Source organism: Struthio camelus, chromosome 6, assembly GCF_040807025.1.
Source record: "Struthio camelus isolate bStrCam1 chromosome 6, bStrCam1.hap1, whole genome shotgun sequence".
NCBI classification, from domain to species: domain Eukaryota; kingdom Metazoa; phylum Chordata; class Aves; order Struthioniformes; family Struthionidae; genus Struthio; species Struthio camelus.
Window position 1 is genome coordinate 19,645,980 of NC_090947.1, and position 19,891 is coordinate 19,665,870.

Consider the following 19,891-nt stretch of genomic DNA (forward strand, 5'->3'; position numbering starts at 1 on the left):
ATCTGCATCTTTAATGCACTGTGCGTATGTGTAAAATTCACTGCTTACAGATTGCCTTTAAAAGGAAGCTTCCCAGCATTTTTTTTTAATTATTGAAGGCTAAATAGATTGTAGACTTTCACATTTCATTTAATTTGCTACTTAATGACCTAGTTGCTGTCCCATTGAATGCTGCAAATGTTTTATACTAACAAAACATTTTCAATTCATTCCAATGAACTTTTATGTGGAGATTATTTTCTCTTTAGGCAAAGGGGATTAATGGAGAAATTATAGAGGCTGGATGACCTGCACAAGGTCATGCAGTGAGTCAGGGAGAATATCATCAGCAGAACTGCATCTCCTGCTGCATACTTGTGATGCCAAATCAAAGCTTCACTAAATTTAACAGTTTTGCATTCAGCTCAGTGGTTTAAGAGAGTAAGCTGTTACACAACTTGGTCAAAACCTGTGTTCTTCACATCTCACCAGGCCAATGTGATTTAAAACTAAGACTAAATTATTAGGAGTAATTACAAATACTCCTAAAGTCTACTGAGAAAGATGTGTGTATTGTAACCATTTTAAAGAATTTGACCATTGATATCTAATTATGTTTTTGTTGCTTTCAGAGTGCCTGTAAAGATGACGACAAAAGCACCAACATTTACGCAGCCATTACAAAGTGTTGTGGCACTGGAGGGTAGTGCCGCAACCTTTGAGGCTCATATTAGTGGTAAGGCTTTGACCTATTCTTGTAAGATTGTTTTTTTTTTCTGTTGACTTTTATGCTGTGTAAAACACACAAAAACACTTTGATAGACCATAATCCAAATGGATTTAGATCTAATCTAAATCTAAAGATCACTGTTGATATGTGAACACATACACATCAGACAGTACTGATCAGCATTGTGAGGTGCTGTCAGATTTCCACAAACACGCTGCATAAAGCTGCATAAAGCTATAGAGGTTCCCCGGCAATAGCCAATCATCCTGCCAGTGAAGCTGGTGACAACGTATGTTCTCATATATGTTAGAATCATCAGAATTGAAAGAAAATAACAGAAAAAAAGGAATGGGCATAAAAATGCTTACTGTACTAATGACAGACCCTCGGGTGCACAGACAGTAATTTTCTTTAGGTGATAATAAGACAGAATGAGGAGTTAGGGTGCAAAAGGGATGGCATATGCCAGTTCTTCATTGACCCTGTGCTAGCCATTATTTTGAGTTTCTGCCTTCTCTGCAATCCCCTTAACTTTACTTAATTTCAGGGTTCTGACAGGGGGTTAAAAGAAAAAAAATCTAGATCCATGTGACTACTGCAGACAGTAGCAACCCCTAGTTTGCATTGATGAGAGTACAGGGCTGGATTAATATAACTAAGTTGATGCAATTTAAAAATGCAACACATTTAAAAGAAAGCATCATTTTGCCCATTATCGCACAGTGAAAATATTTAATAAGTCAATGCTAGAATGTGCAAAACTCCAGGCAAAACCTGAGATAACTTGCCAGAAAAACCAACACCACCCTGTTCTGAGAGTTCCTCTGACATTGGCAGTGCCTAAGAAGAAATGACACATGTTCCTGCTCAGGGATTTATGTTGTCTTACAGGCATTAGCAATATGATGACCCACATACCATAAAACACTCTCCTCAGTCTGTAGCTACACAGATGCTCCATGACAGGTGCAAGCGTAAGGTTTATCCAAGTGTAATGCTCTCTGACATCTATGGTCCGCTGCGGTTGATCACTTGGACCCTTTGGCTAGCAGTGGTGCATACAGGATGTTTGAATACCTCCATTTCTATGGCCTACATCCATGATATTATTTCACGCCATATTTTGCTATTTGGTCCTTTAGTCTTCTGTTAACTATCCTGGCCTTTCTTCTCTGTCAATATGTTTTGTGTGAAAATTTTCTTTCAAATAAATCCACTGATCATTAAAAAGAAATAGATAAATGTATCATCAGAACCGGTTGGGATGTTACCATTATGGCTGAATATGTGATTTCAGCTATTTTTGTTTGTGTGATATGATGGAGTACGTGGGAGGAGAACTTGATTTCTTACATCTAAGAGGAGATGCAGCAGTTTTTCTAACTGCATGTACCATATTTTTATTTTAGCCTCAAATTTTACATGAAGCAATCTCCTGCTATTTTTTTTCCACATTGTGGGATTCTGGAATAACTCTCCTGGCCCAAAACCACTCACCAAGATCAAAAGATCTGGCAGTGACTTGGTATTTAGTTTTTCTAATGCATAAAAAAACTATGAATGATTTACCTCCTGAATTGATTGCATAAGTTACAGACTACACAGTTTTATTTATTCTATATAGTCTATCCTTTCTGTCTGTCATGAATTATGAATTTTAAATTCAGACTTTGTTTATCTCTGATAACACTGCTCTTTTATATACAAGTCAACTATTAATGCAGAGCTGCAGATCGAATCTGAAGAGCCCAGTTAATCTAAGAGTACCAAGAAGAGCTTAGCAACCACGTGAGATGCAATTTTGCAGTCTGTAACACTAGAACACATGAATTATACCATTGCACCAGACAGTACATTAAGTGCCGCATGACAAAGGCTTAATATCTGATAAAAGTACCCAGTATCTCTGCCTGCACTCAGAAAGCACAGGCCCACAACCCGTGGTTCAAGCACAGTAATGCCAAAGCACCTGGGACATGATTATAGGGATGGCCCTACTGGTGGAGCAGTGGCTGAGGGGAGTGTGAGACAACATGTCTCCGTCAAGGAGATCTGCAGTGCTGCTGGCATTAGAGCTGCGCCTGTTCTCACCCATCTCATCCATGTAAACGTACTCCACAGCACTCTCCAAGAATTGAATTAATTCATAAAGAAACTAGCTTATACATATGTTTTCATGTATTACAGAATGCAAGACAGCCTTTACACTCTGCATATTGTTGAAAGCAGTATATAGATTGTACATAGATGGGCAGTTCCTGTCACATCATTGTCAGGACAATAATCTCATGGAATGCCACAACTTAAGCAGCGAAATTAAGAGACTTCAGGTTCATTTTCTTCTGTTTGACAATAAAGCTCAAAAAACTCAAGGACAATTTTGAAATGGAAAAGAGGAATGTCCTAGTAGTAACTATTCAAGTAATAATGTAATTTGGCACATATAATAGTGCCAAATATAATAGTGAGCCCCTACTCCACATAGTTCAGGCAAAAATAGCTATATTTTAAGGTAGACCTTATTTTTAGTCCCTAGCTCTGTGGTGTGGGACTAACAGAATGCGATTAAATTTTTAATTTGGGGTTTCTTTTACTCAAGCATTTGGACTCAGATTTTCAAAAATGGCTTCTAACATTTCGTCTGTTGAACATGCCAGTTTGGAACACGAAAATAACCTTCATTTTTTAAAATGTAGGCTTTGTTCAACCTACCACACAAATGCCTATGTTGGCTAATCATCATATGGTGCTGCACTAAGAAAATTAAAAATTGTGGCAATGTTTCAAGAAAGTCACTGCTGATGATATAATTTCAGCTTGCCTAATTTAAGACGCTTTGAAACTGACTTGTACAAATACTGAACACACATAGCTCTGGGTGAAATCAGTGAGAGCTGCTGGATATCTGCTTATCAAAATAAAGCCCAAGATGTGTTGTAGGGTTTGCACAAAATTGAACTATGTCAAACCCCATCAGGGCTATTTGATAACTTCCATCTGTGAAATTAACGGTGCTTAAATATGTTTTTCCCTTCTGATTTCCCTTTCTGAAAACTGTCCACATTCTCTCTTTCAGTGTGTGTGTATTTATATTTTGTATATATATAAAAAGAGTTTTTCAGCTATGAGTAGAATTCATAGCTTTCCTAATTAAGTCTAGTGTGATTGCACACATCCAATAAAAGCTTCTATCTATGTATCTCAGCCTCTTTTTCATTTTATTCTCTCACAGCCATAATCATGGCACATGCATAACCCAGATAAATAAATGCATTCATAAGGGATACTCTATAAAGGAAGCAGATTTCTGTTGTCCTCTTCCAAACCACAGAGAGTGGAATCTGGAAAATTAGAGCAGCTCTAGTAAGCGCAGTCTCAGATCGCACTCAGCCTCTTTGCAGTGAGATTGGTGATTCAATTTGCATGGGGAAGTCCATGAAGTAAGTACATATTTCCAAGTATTTTCATCTCAGAGAAATGCTATTCTAGGATCACAGAAGCCACTTGGGCTGGAACTGTCCGCTTAACTTACTACTTCTCCCTATTTGTGTGTCTCGTATAAGACCACTACCTGTTTGTCAGAAAGATTTCACTTGCTCGGTAGAGTCGGCTGAGTAAAACATTGGGAAAAGAATTTCCATTAGGAATCTAAAATCATCATTTGAAGCTCAAAAAACAAATGTGGATATAGGTGGAACCTTTTTGACTAATGGAGCCTTGCTAATGGCCCTGACTCCAGAAGAATAATATATTTGAACAACAAAAGATCAGCTGATTCCAGCTGACTGCTTTCCACCAAAGTCAAGGAGTAATCACTCCAGAAAAAAAGAAACCAAAAAACTCCATTAATAACCCTTGATATTAATGTCTACAAGGGTCACCTTTCCTGTCACTTTATTTCCTAAAATCATTTATTGTTAGCACAACTATTTAACTTGTTTGGAGGTTCTGATTTTTTCTTTGTCTTCAAACTATTGGACTGGATAATTTTTGTCAGGAGTAAGCAGTATTATTTAGATACTAGCAAAAAAAGAAAACAAAAACAAAAAAACCCAGCCCTCAAATCCTTGTGTGCATTGATTTATGCCTCTCCTAATTTTCAGATATGGTGAACTATTATTCCTCAACAGGACTGTCAACACTGTCCACTCAGGTGTTTTTGTAAATGCAATAGCCTGTGCCCTTGTCCTATTGCCCTCTGTATTTTAAAGACCTCTCTAAAGGGAAATTCCTTTACCACTGTGTCACTGCAAGTGTAATCATAGATCTGTGCCAATGCCATCGCACCCCAATGGCACTAAAAGTAACTGTATATACATGAGCAAGTATTATGGTAATTTTGGATATGCAGTGTGTGCAACTTCTCTGTCGTCTTTTTTCTTTAGGTTTCCCAGTTCCTGAGGTGAGCTGGTATCGGGATGGCCAGGTTCTTTCTACTGCAACTCTGCCCGGTGTGCAGATCTCGTTTAGTGATGGCCGCGCTAAACTGGTGATCCCCACCGTGACAGAAGCAAACAGTGGAAGGTACACCGTACAAGCCACCAATGGATCTGGGCAAGCAACTAGTACTGCTGAGCTACTTGTCACAGGTATCATGCAGCTAAAGAATGCCACTTCACTCTGCTACCAGTGATGAGAAAGGGAGCAATAGTAAAAATGTCAAAAATACCTAAAAAATTTGGATTTAGAGCACAGGATCAGCAAAGAATATTCCTTTTCCTATAGCAGTCCGGAGTTCAGCATATATCCTCACTAGTAGTTTTCAATAGAGCCCTTCACACCTTAAACCCTGTCTAATAAACATTAATCATGATTACAAACTTGTCACCTAACCCTGTATACTTCTACTCAAGTAATCTTTTCTTAACACTGGCTACAGCTGAACTGCTCATGTAAGCATAAAGTTTTGCAGTATGGAGTCCTTACAACATTTAGTGGAATGACTTAAGGAGCCGGACACACTTACAAAGCCATACCCACCCGTAGTTATAATCAATGTATCTCTAATCCTGGAAACTTACGTAGTCATGAACTTGGAAATTTTACACACATGAAAAAAATTAAGGGTGTCTGTGCTTGAGCAAAATCAACTCTTAGTGCTTGGAATGTTTGAGAAGGTAGTATTCACCTGTCAGTAGCACATAAGGGAAAAACAGACTTTGCTCACTTGTAGTAATGAAAATATTTAGCCCTTACAGTTTTCTTTTAAACTGCAGTAATTATTTTTTACTTATTTTTTCAATGAAACTGCAGCTGGAACAGCACCACCAAACTTCTCACAACGACTACAGAGCATGACTGCAAGACAGGGAAGTCAAGTTCGACTTGATGTGAGAGTGACTGGAATCCCTACACCTGTGGTGAAGTTTTATCGGGATGGAGTAGAAATCCAAAGCTCCCCCGATTTTCAAATTTCACAAGAAGGAGACCTTTATAGCTTAATAATTGCAGAAGCTTATCCTGAAGACTCCGGGACCTATTCAGTAAATGCTACAAATAACGTGGGACGTGCTACTTCAACAGCTGAATTGCTGATTCAAGGTAATGCAGCTGAAGTTGTAAGCCATGAAAATAAGAAATCATATATTGTTGTAATGGTACGATATGCACCACTACAATCAGTGTTTTATCAGTAAGTTCATTTTTAACTCATTTTTAGAGAATTATTAATTTACTGTAAAAATTGCCTCTCAGTTAAAATTTACCAAAGATATTTTGTCTGGGAACCTTTCTCCAAATTAGGTCGTCTTTGAACCAAGGATAAAGAAGACACAAAAAAGTGTGGGATATTGTCAGCTGTTCTGATTTTGTCCTGTAGATTTCTGACAGTTATGTTTATAAGCTGCTAGCTTACAGATGTTGTAAGCTAGCAGCTTAGTTGTAAGTTGAAAGTTATATTTGATGGAATAGATGTATTAGATTCCGTGGCTGCATATGGTCTTATAAGTGAGCCCAGTAAGGACGAAGACAGTTCTTAGATGGAGGAGAATTGTAGCAGTGAATTATTCTTATGCAAAGCAGCCTTGCCTAGATTTCCCTGCAGTCAGACTTGCAGACTGAATATGTAGTCATTTGTCATCCAGGAGTAATTCTGAAGCATCTATAATGAATGTGGTTTTCATATTTTTTTCTGACATAGTAACACAAAAAGACAGATCTTATTTCAACTGCTTTCACAATTATCTGTCTGTAGATAACCCAGGAAAACAGATGGCTACTTAATTCTTTCTCTGTTTTTTTAATATATGCTTGCATATAACTGGATTTGACCATTTATTTCTCTTTGAAACTGCATATTGTTTATTGCTATATGCAATTCTCCTGATCGTGTTTTCTCTTCCAAAAGGCGAGGAAGAAGCCGTTCCTGCTAAAAAGACTAAGACAATTATTTCGACTGCTCAGATTTCACAAACTAGACAAGCTAGAATTGAAAAGGTATATTTTTCAAAACTGAAGGAGGTAAGACTTAAATATGGATGATTACTTCTACAGTATGTCAGACTTATTTTCTTGATTTCATTGTAGAAGATTGAAGCCCACTTTGATGCCAGATCACTTACAAGTGTTGAAATGGTCGTAGAAGGTGCAACAGCGCAACAGCTCCCACACAAAGCACCTCCACGAATGCCTCCTAGACCTACATCAAAATCCCCAACCCCACCAATAATTGCTGCAAAAGCACAAATGGCACGACAGCAATCACCATCACCTGTGAGACAATCACCATCACCTGTAAGACATGTTAGAGCACCAACACCCTCGCCAGTAAGGTAAAACTCATTAATCTTTCAAATAATATTGCTTTTTGAATCACTTCCATGTATAGCAGTAATGCTGTAGAGTGAGAGCATAGTATAAAATGGAGGAATGCACTGACTTAATACTGACTGTGAGTTTGTTCTGACTCTGAGTTATGATCTGCTATACTTGTCACTGTTATAAGAGATGTGTTTGCCTTCTCTGTAAGTTTTCCATCCTGTATGGAACAAAATCCTTTAGGTAATATGCATTTCTATGTAGTCTGACTGTTTGATTGCTCCATATACAGCTGACAAGGTAGTCCTTGAAGCTCCAGGTTCATGATAAAAGTTAGAAAGAAAACAACAGAGCAGTTGGCCCTTGATAATTATTTTGTATGAACAGAGAAAAGAACAAAGACACTCTGAGTGTCAAACAGAATGGAAGGCTCAGTATAAAAGATGGTGAACATATGTTCGCCATGAACATGCTGGTATGGACTGCAGAAGTAAAGTTTTGAAGATAGACAGAGTAAAGTTGATTTTGGGAAATTGAGGTTTAGCTCTGCCATGCAGAGGGTCTCAGGAAGGTAAGCAAGGGATCTGAAGTGCAGGATTCATGGCTGCGGTGTGGGGAGATACCAATAGGTCTGTGCTGAGAGGGGGGCAAAGGGATAATTGATTTCAAAGTTCTGCTGCCTCAGCATTCCAAGCACCAGCGTCGGGGAAGCAAGGCCTCTCCGAACTGAGCGCTCGGCAGAACCCCACTTAAATTGACGGTGCTCGGCGTGCTGGTGAATTCTACCCCATTGAGATTAATTTGCAAGGACCAAAAGAAACATATTGACAGTAGCTAGCAATAATTTACAAACCACCTAGATGAAAGACCAATACAATAGTGCCATCTCGAGGACATGGGGAACTAAAAGTTCTGTACTCCATGGCTACTCAAACCACTTTTAGACCTACATTACTTCAGAAAATAAATTTGAAATTTAATGTATGATGCTACTGCCCCCTACTGCTGTAGTAGTTCAGCATTTTTCAATGGTATCTGAGAAATGCAGCAAATAATTCCTCTTCAAGAAAATCTAAGAAAGACTACTACAGCATTTTCAAAAAGTGTTTTATAACCATTTGATACCACTGCGATTAAACTTTTGGAATATCGAGGTTTAGAATCTTGTTTCTTCAGCACTTCCTAAGTGACTACCAATTAGTGTGGCTGAGATTTGTAAATGAAAGTATGGGAAAGAATTTAGGCCCTGACAATGAAGCTTGCTTGGACTCTGAACAGGTGCATGGATGGCACATTGAAATGAGGTCTAGTACAGGAGTAGATCTAGTTGTGTTGTTGCTAGGTGGCTGCCACATGACATTTTTTACAGAGTGGTGCCTGGAATAATTTTGTCTCTCTACAGAGACTACACCACAAATATAATAGGTAATACCCCTAACATGTAAGCCTTTTATATTGTTCCCATTAGGAGAATGAACACAGAGCACCTGGAGATTAACGAAGTATTTTTATATTTTAAATGTACACTTTGACATTTGACCCTATTTCTCCTTGGAAATCTGCTTAGGCTACTAAAATGGTGTGTTAGAGTTATGAATAAGACAAAAATGCAAATTAGGCATAATACTAAAAACAGATAAGTCCTAATTTTCAAGTAGAAGTCTTCAAAAAATTAAAACTGGAGGAACAAGGACCTTTCTTAAAAAAAAAAAAAAAACCTACAAAATACTGAAAGTGCCTTAAAACAAGAGTGAATTCCAGTTCTGGCTGAAGTTGTTTATGTAGTTTTCATTGTATGATATTGCATTAATTATATTAATGGTATATTTTTTCATTAGGTCAGTTTCTCCTGCTGGCAGAATCTCCACCTCACCTATTAGACCAGTGAAATCTCCATCTCCAATCCGTAAAACACAGATAGTGACAACAACTGGGGCTGAAGTTCTTCCTCCTTGGAGGCAGGAAGGTTATACTGCAACCACTGAAGCCCAGATGAAAGAAACCAGAGTATCTACGAGTGCTACCCAAATAAGAACTGAAGAAAGATGGGAGGGGAGATATGGGGTCCAAGAGCAAGTTGCCATTAGCGGTGCCGCCGCTGCTGAGGTTGCAGCTGGTGCTAGAGAGGTAAAGTCTGTTTTTGGAAAGAACATTGGTTTTGCTTAGGGTGTGTGGACTCACCACTGCTGAATAGTTCTGCTAAATGTAATCTGAGAGACTGTGTATAAAAACTTGTGTGTAACTGCTGTTGTGAGAGTTCTGGTGGAAATGTTTGAACGCTTCTCTGACTCCAGCATTCTGTCTATGTATGTGATTTGTGCTTGTTCTGGAGGTATGTAAAACATGAAAAAAATGTCTTTTGGTGTGACTAATATAGGTAAGAAAGGACAGTGAAAAAACAGCAGCTGTTGCTACGGTTGTTGCTGCTGTTGATCAAGCCATGGTGAGAGAACCAGCTCCAAGTGTTGTAGAGCAAACTGCTAAAAGGACAGCAATGACTGCAGTCCACGTTCAGCCTGTTCAGGAGCAGGTAGAAGTAGAGCACAGATATTCTATAATTTCCCCTTTTCCTCTTCATCTAACATGCAAACAAGGCATGTTTCACTGTGAGAAATTAACAAGATACTACCTCGTGCACCACAAAAGCATGCGTACTCATACAGAACCCCTGGACTATAGAAAAATGCTTGTAGGCCGTTTATTACATCACTTGCCATCTTAGCAGGATTGTACTAATGATTCTTAAACTGTTTCTAAGGGATGGATCTCTAATACCTTCTATGAAAGTGATCCTGTAGTCTCACTTGTCAGTTATTCTCTAACATTTTTCTCACGCTGGTGGAGTTTTACCCTTAATGTCTCGGTTATACTTTCCTCACTAGACATAAAATAACTCCTCCTTAGTATTTTTCCTTCACTTTTGTTTCTTCCTTATTTTCCCTCCTTCTTTTCTTTTGATGATCAATTTGTTAAAATGAATTTTAAGGCTTTGATTTTTTTTTTATCTGTTGCTATGAAAATCAGATGAGAAAGGAGGCAACAGTAGTAGTTACCACTGATAAAGCCACAGAACAAATGGTAATAACAAGAGGAGTTGCTACTTCACAAGAACAAATGCGCATCCTTCATGAAAAGGTGAATACAGATGTTACCCATGACTATCATGTCCTATTTTGTTCATAAAATGAATACCTCATTAAAAAGACAAGCCTGTGAACAAGCCTAGAGACATACAATTATATTATTTTTTCCTTTTCTCTATGTTCACTCTTCTAGTCTATACTGCTGTCATTCTCTTAATCCGTCCTTGATGATGACTGTCTTTCTCTTATTATTCACTTCCATGGTTAATACCTAAGAATGTGATAGGTAAACTTGTGAAAAATTAATTTAGAAAATATCTATTGTTTACATATTGTATGCTGGTTTACCGGATAATGTTCTCAGTCATTTTAAGAAATGGCACGTAGGAAATATGTCTTAAATATTCCTTCTGTTTCTATGTCTGTTTCTAAGCTTGCCATTTGTAGGCTGCTTTATTTCTTGGCAACATAGTGGCTCAAAAAAAGGAGGATTCTGCATTTAAACCAATTTTGAAAATACTGGCAAGTGATTGAAAGTCATATTATTTTAGCACATTTTATCAGATGAATTAATTTAATTGAAGATCAGCTTTGGTAAAGAAATGTCATATTTGTATTCCTACTGAAATGCATGAGAAAGAAAGCGTAGCCTGTCTTTAGAGTACTGAGAAACTGGAATCCACTTGGGCAGAAACTACAGATCACGTTTGTGTGCAGGTTACATTTGAATGTTTTGGCAAAATGAAATTTACGTAAAATTTATTTTTAAAATCATAAACTTTCTCAAACAGATTATGATGTGGGACAATTTTCTGGTGATTCCATTTTGTTTATTACGGCTTTCAGTAGCAAAACAAACATTTGTGGAATATTATGTTATTTTTCTGCTAAATATATATTAACTATACAAAAAGGCTACTTATGTTGTTATTGCTGATTCCAGACTAGATGATTTCGAAACATAGAGTTTGACGTTTTTCCTCCCTTTTCCTCCTTTTGTATACTCTTTTCCAAATGCATAGAAAATCACTTCTATATTATTATACTTGAAACAATATATAATGTAAACTTTCTTATTTGTAAACATGCAGGTAAGAAAGGAACCAGAGAAAACTCCAGTGCCCAGGGTAATAATTGCTACAGATAAAACCAAAGAACAAGAAAGAGTATCAAGAGCTAGAGAAGAAATATCTACTAGACATGAGCAAGTGCATGTTGCTCATGAAAAGGTGAATAAATTTGTTTTAGATGTTTAACTCTTTGTTTTACCCTACTAAATTTGTAAAACCTCATTCTTCATCAAACGCCCTATATAACTTCCTTCTATTTCTTTATGGAAAGAAGATTCCAAAAGCAAAAATTTCATAAAGCAAACCTATTCCAGACATAGGCCCAGCATTTCAGTCCTATTGAATTCATAGCAGTTCTGTCCTGTCCCATAGTGAAGCTGCCCTTCATATGGGTCCTTTGAGCTTTATGGGTTTTATTACTCAGATACTCAGAATTTCATTTGATACGTAATAACCGTTGCTTTTTATCTGAAGGTAGATTTCTGAAGGTAAATTTTAAAGGTCAATTCTCATGATAGGGTAATACTTATTTACATGTGGAGTTTGTTTTATTGAAGCTCATATTTGGGTAAGGACTGAGCGTGATTGCTAGACCTTATTCTAGAACTGTTGTTAACTGGAGTAGCCTATGGGTAGTTCCATTGGCTGATGGGAGCAAATATTAATTAAGTCAGTAATACTAATTTTTATGTGAACAGTTTTTACAGAACACAGTAATGATCAATTACAATTAACTAAGAGGTGGGAAGGTTTTTCTTTAATTCACACACAGATTAAGATAATGTATTAATGACTTTGAATGCACTTTTTATGCAGATAAGATAGAAATTGGTCTGCACAAAGTAATTATTCCATTTCACACATGATGTTTTTCTCCTACATGATACACATTCTCAAACTTTGTCCCACTTTCCTGAAAAAACATGTAATTCTGACAAAAGACATAATTGATTACTATTATTTTTCTTTACCATAAAAAATAGATGAGAAAGGAAGATGTGAAACCTTCTGTACCTAAGGTAGTTATCACCACTGATAAACCTAAAGTACCCATCATAATATCGAAAACTAAAGAAGGAATTGCTACAAAACAAGAACAAGTGAGCATAACCCATGAAAAGGTGAATAGCACTATTACAAATGTAATATTTGTTTTCTTGTCCTCTGTTCTCTGCAAACCTTATGTTTCCCTCAATAAATACTAACTATACTTTTCCAGCTCACTTTTTCTAAAATATATTCTACCTATAAGCTTTTAGAACTGCTATTAATTAGACTGTATTATTGCACCTCCATCTTTCTCTAACTATTTTTATTAATAAGATGTCCATAATTCTCTTATGACTGACCTTTGACTTCTATCTCCTAAAATGCAGTTTAGTGTTTTTAAATCATGACTTTTTATTTCAATAGACGTTAAGGTGTAACAGTACTCATCACTATACATGTAATATAGCTGTTGTGTCTGCAGTGCACAAGGATTTAAACCCTTAATTCCCCTTCCCTGTTTTTATTCCAATATGCTTTCCCACTGTTCAAATACCTTTCAAGATGATATGTAACTGAAACTTTTGTTTCTGCTATAATAATCAGATTAAAAAGGAAGCTAAGAAAACTACTGTAGTTCCGAAAATAATTGCCACTGATAAAACCAAAGCACCACTCACAGTGTCCAGAACTAGAGAAGAAATTACATCCAAGCAAGAACAAATTCATCTAGCTTGTGATCAGGTGAATATGGCTGTTGCAGATGTGAAATGCACTGGTTACAACTTATTTTATCTGCACACTTCATCTTTCAAGGGCTACTTGAGTACTCACTCAAATTTGAGTATACACTCAAAATTATTCTTGATAATGTGGCTGTTAAGTGGAATCATTGCCCAGAAACAGAGACAGTGTGATCAATTAAGTTTCTAGTGATATCAAGATTCATGTCTCACCGTTTTAGGAAATGCCACTTTGAAGGGTGCATTCACATTTATTTGTGAAAGCCTGCCCCCAACCACTGACTTTCAAGTAACGTTTGCTTGCTCAAGTTTCTGACTCTACAATTTTTTTTTCCTGCAAACTGATTCCCTGCAATTTTATGGCTGTCACACCAAACAAGGTCTCTTTATTAGAGTTTGAATCGTATTGTTCTTTGTACAATACTTACTTTAACTTTCAGTTCAATTCTGCACAGTTTATTACTTCAGACAATCAGATGTTTGTTGATGCTGTTCTGTTCCACTAGAATCCACAATAGAAAAGCTATTCTGTTATAGTATAGGCAAGAGTTCTCATCCTTGGATGCTTGGAGGAGCAGCAAGGTTGCTAACAGTAGCTCATAGTCTGCTTTATTTTCTTTGAGTGTGTTTAATTTGTTAGAAATAGAATGGTACATCCAAAAAATACTGTTATGAGTTACAATTAAGAGAGCATGGCATGTAAAATACACTCTGAGGAGCTGCAGTGCTGAGAGATTACAATTAATTGTTAGATGGTGTAAATGGAGGGCCAAATTCAAAGTGGTGCAAATGTTTTTGAAATTGGCAACAATATTGAAGAAGAAGTCCCTGTAGCCTAAAGTCTACTTTAATAATAAAACCAAACTTCTGCAAGCAATCACATTTTGACCTAGCTGAGGTATTTTATTTTAAGGTGAATGTGATAATGATATTAAAATCTGCATTAAATTATCCATTAGGTATTTTCGCACCTACAAGACACACAATTCACCTGCGGTGTTCCTATGTAGGACATCCAGATCAGTTTTAGATCAGCGTAGAAGCTGACATTATTCAGCAGTTATTAGGAAAAAAAGAAGTATCCTGACACAAAAGCATTATTTCCCATTTCTTAGTAGGCTCAGTTTTCCTACTCTAGTGGAATCATTTAAGTAGATTAGTACTGAATTTACAGATATGCTTGTGATAAAATTTTTATGTACATTTACTTGACTAAATATATTCAAGTCAGATGCCAGACATTTTGGTTTTTTAGTAGCATCTAATGGTTAAGTGGAGCTGAGGAGCATACAAACTTTAAAATTATGTGCACGTTTAAATACATGCTGTACTATTGGACAAGTAGCTATAAATGTGACAATGAAGTATTTAATAGTGCATGTGCAGACAGATATTTGTATATTTAAGGCATACGTGCATAGGTATGTTCCATGTCTATAGATAGCATTTGGAAAAAAATGTGTCTATATTTGAATCTACTGATGCTGAAATGTAGTTATGGGTGAATACATTTGATGTTTACATCATTATTTTTGCATATGTATGTATGGATTGTACCCTCTCTTTGTCTGGAATATACCCTACTAACCACTATATTTGTAAGTATTGGCTAGATGTGCAAGCCCTTAATATCGTGATGGACATTTATACAAATTTTGCCAATGTTCTCTGTAGATTGAAGCTGGAAAAAGGGCTGAAGCTGTAGCTACAGTTGTTGCAGCTGTTGATCAGGCACGTGTTAGATCACCCTGGGAACCAGAGCACGCAGATGAAGCATATGTTAAGCAGACAGCTTTGGAATATGGCTATAAAGAGCGTGCTGTAACAGAACGCATCGCTGAGGCACCAGCAGAACGTCATGTTGTCACTAAAGAAGTGAAAACCGTTTATGTTCCTCCTGAAAAACATATTTCAGATGCTGAAAAGAAGGAAGTTCATATATCAGCAGAGGTTAGACTCATTTTACATTGTGATCTTTTCCAAAAGCAATGTTTCAATGAAACATTCTATTTTTAATTTGAGTAGTGGCTTCACATTCTCAACAACCTTTTGATTGCTTCATGTAGATTAAACGAGCCACAGAAACCAAGGCTGAGAAAACAATTCATGTGGAACTCCCGCGACCCCGCACAGCAAGTCCTCATTTCACAGTCTCCAAAATTGCTGTTCCTAAACCAGATCATACTTATGAGGTAAGAGTGTGTATAAGAAGAACAGCATGCACATTTAAAATAACTAATGGGTCACCCATTCCATTTGGCTCTTCCTCCCACTCCAGTGTGATGCTTTCCTGAGAATAAGAAGGGTTGTATACTCTCTGTGGTTGCTTTTGTCCCCTCTTTTGACAAATAAAGAGGAATGCTGTACACAAATGTACATAATGCTAAAATGTGATTTGTAATTATTACTTTTTTAAGCAAGCTTTTTATTTGTTTAAGGATGCAGCTTCAGTACTTGATGTCATAAAATCAAATCCTAAATACTTGTTATACAGCTTACATTTCTTAAAGAGAAGTATCTCTCTCTAAGCTTATTATATGCCTCACTCCACTAGTACTTTAATAACAGTGCTCCTTTCTTTCTTGCAGTTTGCTGCATACTAAACTAATTTTTGAAATATACTATACCCAGACTGCATAATATGACACCATGCATTTTTTCATGTTATTTTTTCCACTCTTCAATTTGACTCCTTCGCATAATATTAAATGTTCACACTTAATTAATTTTCTCATTTAAGAGCACTTTATCTCTTCATCTGGATTTTAAAGAGCTATTTTTTTTCCTTCAAACATAATGAAGCATGACAAAAATTACCTAAAATATTCTTCCCTTAAATATTTGTAATTAAAAAAATTCTGGATAGCCATTATTATATTATGCTTACAATAACAGTTTGTAATCTGTTCAGATATTTTAATCACTGTTAGACATATAATTAGTGGTATAATTTATTGCAAAGGTAAGACCTCATGAATAGGTGTGGAGGACACTTAGCATGTTTCACTAAGAACTTCTTGACCGTTTGAAGATCAAATTCTGAAGTCAAAAGTAAGACAATATTTAAATATTAGACAAATCAAAGATAATATAAGGATATTATATTTCCAGTATTCTGATACTATAAGCTGAAACTAGAAGCCATTTTTATATATCACTTTTGCAGTGTCAACAAATAAGTAACTGAAGAAGCAACTAGTGCATATTCATTCTGTTTGAGAAATATACTATGTCTCCTTTGAAAATAGAAGAATGACAAAACTGTGAATTTTCTCTTCTGTTCCCTAGGTTTCAATAGCAGGATCTGCCATGGCTACTCTGGAAAAAGAGTTATCAGCGACTTCTGTGCAAAAGATCACCAAGCCTGTGAAACCACCTCAGCTAAAGCCACACGAAGTCAGGATAAAAGCAGAGCCAGTAATAACCCCTCCACAGTTTCCCTTTGGAGAGACTGCTGAGACTTATAAAAGCCGCTATGATGTTGAGACGAAAAAAGAGACGGGTGTAAGCATTAAAGGTGAAGTGGTGCGGGAGGAACACTTGGTACTGCGGAAAGAAGGTGAAGCAAAGGTATGTGATTAAGTAAATTTCAATCACTTTGACTGACTTTCATCTTGAAAACCATAGCATTGCTTAGCTTGTTTGTTGTTCACTCGTTCGTTTTCCCCTTTTACAACGTCCTTCCAACTTTTTACCTCTTTGTTGATTTATACAAATAATTCTAAGGATCTAATATTTTCCTATGGCAAGCAAAGAGCTTTGCTTACCTAAATTCTTGTCTTACCTAAATCCTGCTGTTTATTTCCTTGGCTTTATTTATTAACTGTGCTTTGAACAACCTAGGTAACAGAAACTGCAAGAGTTCCTGTGCCTGCTGAAATCCCTGCTACTCCACCGACCTTAATCTTTGTAAGTAATTTTAATGCAGATAAGGGAAGTACACTGTAGTTTTATGTATTTTGTATTCCGATTTTTTTATTTGAAAACTTGATCATGAAAATTTGGCTTTATTTAATCTTTCTACCTCTTTGTTGGACTAAGCGATACACTTGATCACTGAAGCAAACTGTCTTGAATTTCTGTTATGGGGGTGATTTGTTTGCAACCATGTAACGTACTAGGCTGATCTTTGCTGTAGTGGAATAAACAATTTATCACCATGATCTGCATAAAGATCAAATCCCTTTTCGTTTTCTTGTCGATGATAGTAGTGTTCAGAGATCCAAAATCAAGTTTCAGATAATTCCCTTTGTAAAATACCTATTTTTCTCAGATACACTAAACAGAACCCTCTTTTGAAGTATGCATTACATTTTCCATTCAAAAGGGGTTTAATTATTAAAAAGTCTATTTAGGAGTGAAAATATATACGGACTATGTTCCTTATTTTTTTGTTAACAGGGCCTTAAAAATAAAACTGTGACTGAAGGTGAGTCCGTCACTCTGGAGTGCAACATCTCTGGTCATCCTCAGCCTACTGTGACATGGTACAGGGAAGACTACAAGATTGAGAGCTCAATGGACTTCCAGATCACTTTCAAAGCAGGACTTGCTCGCCTTGTGATTCGTGAAGCCTTTGCAGAAGACAGTGGAAGATTTACCTGCACTGCCACCAATAAAGCTGGGAGCGTCAGCACATCTTGTCACTTGCATGTGAAGGGCAAGTACATTTATCACGGAGAAGATTATCATTTTGTTAACTGCATATTACTTAGAATGTAATTTAGACACTTTGTCAGCTGCTTATCAGTAAACATATCTTGAATTGCTCTCCAGGACCGTTAGGAAATAGGGCTGTACGAATATCAGAAGATGGCCAATTGTGGGCTTACAGACTCCTAATTAGCTCCCTCAGTGCAAGTGCTGGCCCTTTCAGCCAACTTATTACCTAACCTTCTCTGTCTCTGTATTACCTAAACTCGCTGCTTAAGCACTTTTGAAGTATTCTAAAATCCACTGTATCGTATTTGCCTTGCAGTTTCGGAGGAAATTGAGACTCGAGAAACCATTTCTGAGAAGGCTGTTACAGAAGAGAAACGGTAAAGTTAATTTACTCAGCAGACTGCTCCTACTGTGGTCATTAGTTTTGTGTGTGCTGTTTATGATAGCTTCAGACATCAGCTCACTCACCTGCATTGGAATCTTATTTCAGCTATGTGGAGACAAGGGATGTTGTAATGGAAGATGTCTCTGTTGCAGCAGAGGAAGTATCTGGAGAGGCCATACCTCCTTTCTTTATAAGAAAACCTGTAGTACATAAATTAATTGAAGGTGGGAGCATCATTTTTGAGTGCCAAGTTGGGGGCAACCCAAAGCCACATGTCTACTGGAAAAAAGGTGGAGTTCCTCTAACGACTGGCTACAGGTACTTTGAATACCATACATGAAAACTATTTAAACATATTTTTAAAGAATATTTAATTGATAATATCATATCTTTGATTCTGCTGTTGATGCTGAGTCAAATTCATCCCTCTTATAACATCACTGATTTCTATGGAATTTTATTTTTCGGAGGAGAAAATCATAGGACCATCTCTTGCTCTTGACATGTGACTTTTGCAGGATGCTAAAAGCTTAAAATATAAATATTCAGAGAACCATAAAACAAGAAATGCTACAGATCTTTAAAAGCAAAGGAAGAAATTTTGCCTGTGCTTTGTTCTATTTGTGCAATGTTTGCATTCTGTCTATGCAAATGCTGTCTATAGAAAGTAACACACTTTCTAGCAGAGAAATAATATCCATGCATTTGTGGCATTCTTGAAATATATCATGCTGTAATCACCCACAGTAGGATAAGCTGTGTGCATGTAGCATAAACCATTTTACTGTGTGTGGTAACTAGATCTCTGATATTTCAATACTGCTGTTTTCATCTCAGTTCTATTAGCTGCAGTAGAAAGAAAGCAAACCTGTCCTCTAGTTGCAGCACGGTTACTTACCCTCTGCTTTTCTGCAGATTCATTGAGTTAGAATTGCCCTGCAAAAGTTTCTTTTTTTGACTTGCACAAGTTACTTAGTTGTATAATTAGTCAGAATTACTCCTAAAAGCAAATTCACTAAGAAATCTGCTCATCAAAATGATGGAGAGCCTGTACTTTTATGCTGTCTATAGATACAAAGTGAGTTACAAGCGAGAAACCGGGGAATGCAAACTTGAAATTTCCATGACTTTCGCCGATGATGCCGGAGAATACACTATTATTGTTCGTAACAAACACGGAGAAGCTTCTGCAACGGTCTCCTTACTAGAAGAAGGTACACAGTAGATTAAGGGGATGAGAGAAATAATTTTAAAACTCATTTTAAAAGGGGAGAAAGATTTTAAATTATGCTGCAAATTCTTGACAATCTAGTTCGGTCAGTACAGAAAATGTAGGAGGGAGGATGCTGATGCCTGTCCTTACTGATGGCTCTGTTTCTGGAAAATAGAGTATTTGACATTAGGTTCTTGCAGAATTTGTAGTTTTTGCTAGAATATGTAGCTGTAGGAGCCTTTCTCTGTTGTTGCTGATAGCAGTCTACCTAACATGAGACGTT

General features: G+C 36.8%; 1 protein-coding gene across 1 annotated transcript in view; it reads left to right on the plus strand.

Moving 5' to 3' along the window:
* Positions 1-624: 624 nt before the first annotated feature.
* TTN (titin) overlaps positions 625-19,891 on the plus strand; it is a 243,634-nt gene continuing 224,367 nt past the window's right edge. The window contains 19 exon segments of the mRNA XM_068949560.1: positions 625-715; positions 5,095-5,298; positions 5,963-6,250; positions 7,056-7,144; positions 7,235-7,479; positions 9,304-9,592; positions 9,843-9,995; positions 10,490-10,600; positions 11,640-11,777; positions 12,602-12,739; positions 13,212-13,349; positions 15,023-15,298; positions 15,415-15,540; positions 16,637-16,918; positions 17,192-17,257; positions 17,750-18,008; positions 18,327-18,387; positions 18,501-18,713; positions 19,467-19,609. Of these exon segments, the coding sequence (XP_068805661.1) occupies positions 625-715; positions 5,095-5,298; positions 5,963-6,250; positions 7,056-7,144; positions 7,235-7,479; positions 9,304-9,592; positions 9,843-9,995; positions 10,490-10,600; positions 11,640-11,777; positions 12,602-12,739; positions 13,212-13,349; positions 15,023-15,298; positions 15,415-15,540; positions 16,637-16,918; positions 17,192-17,257; positions 17,750-18,008; positions 18,327-18,387; positions 18,501-18,713; positions 19,467-19,609 (3,310 nt within the window).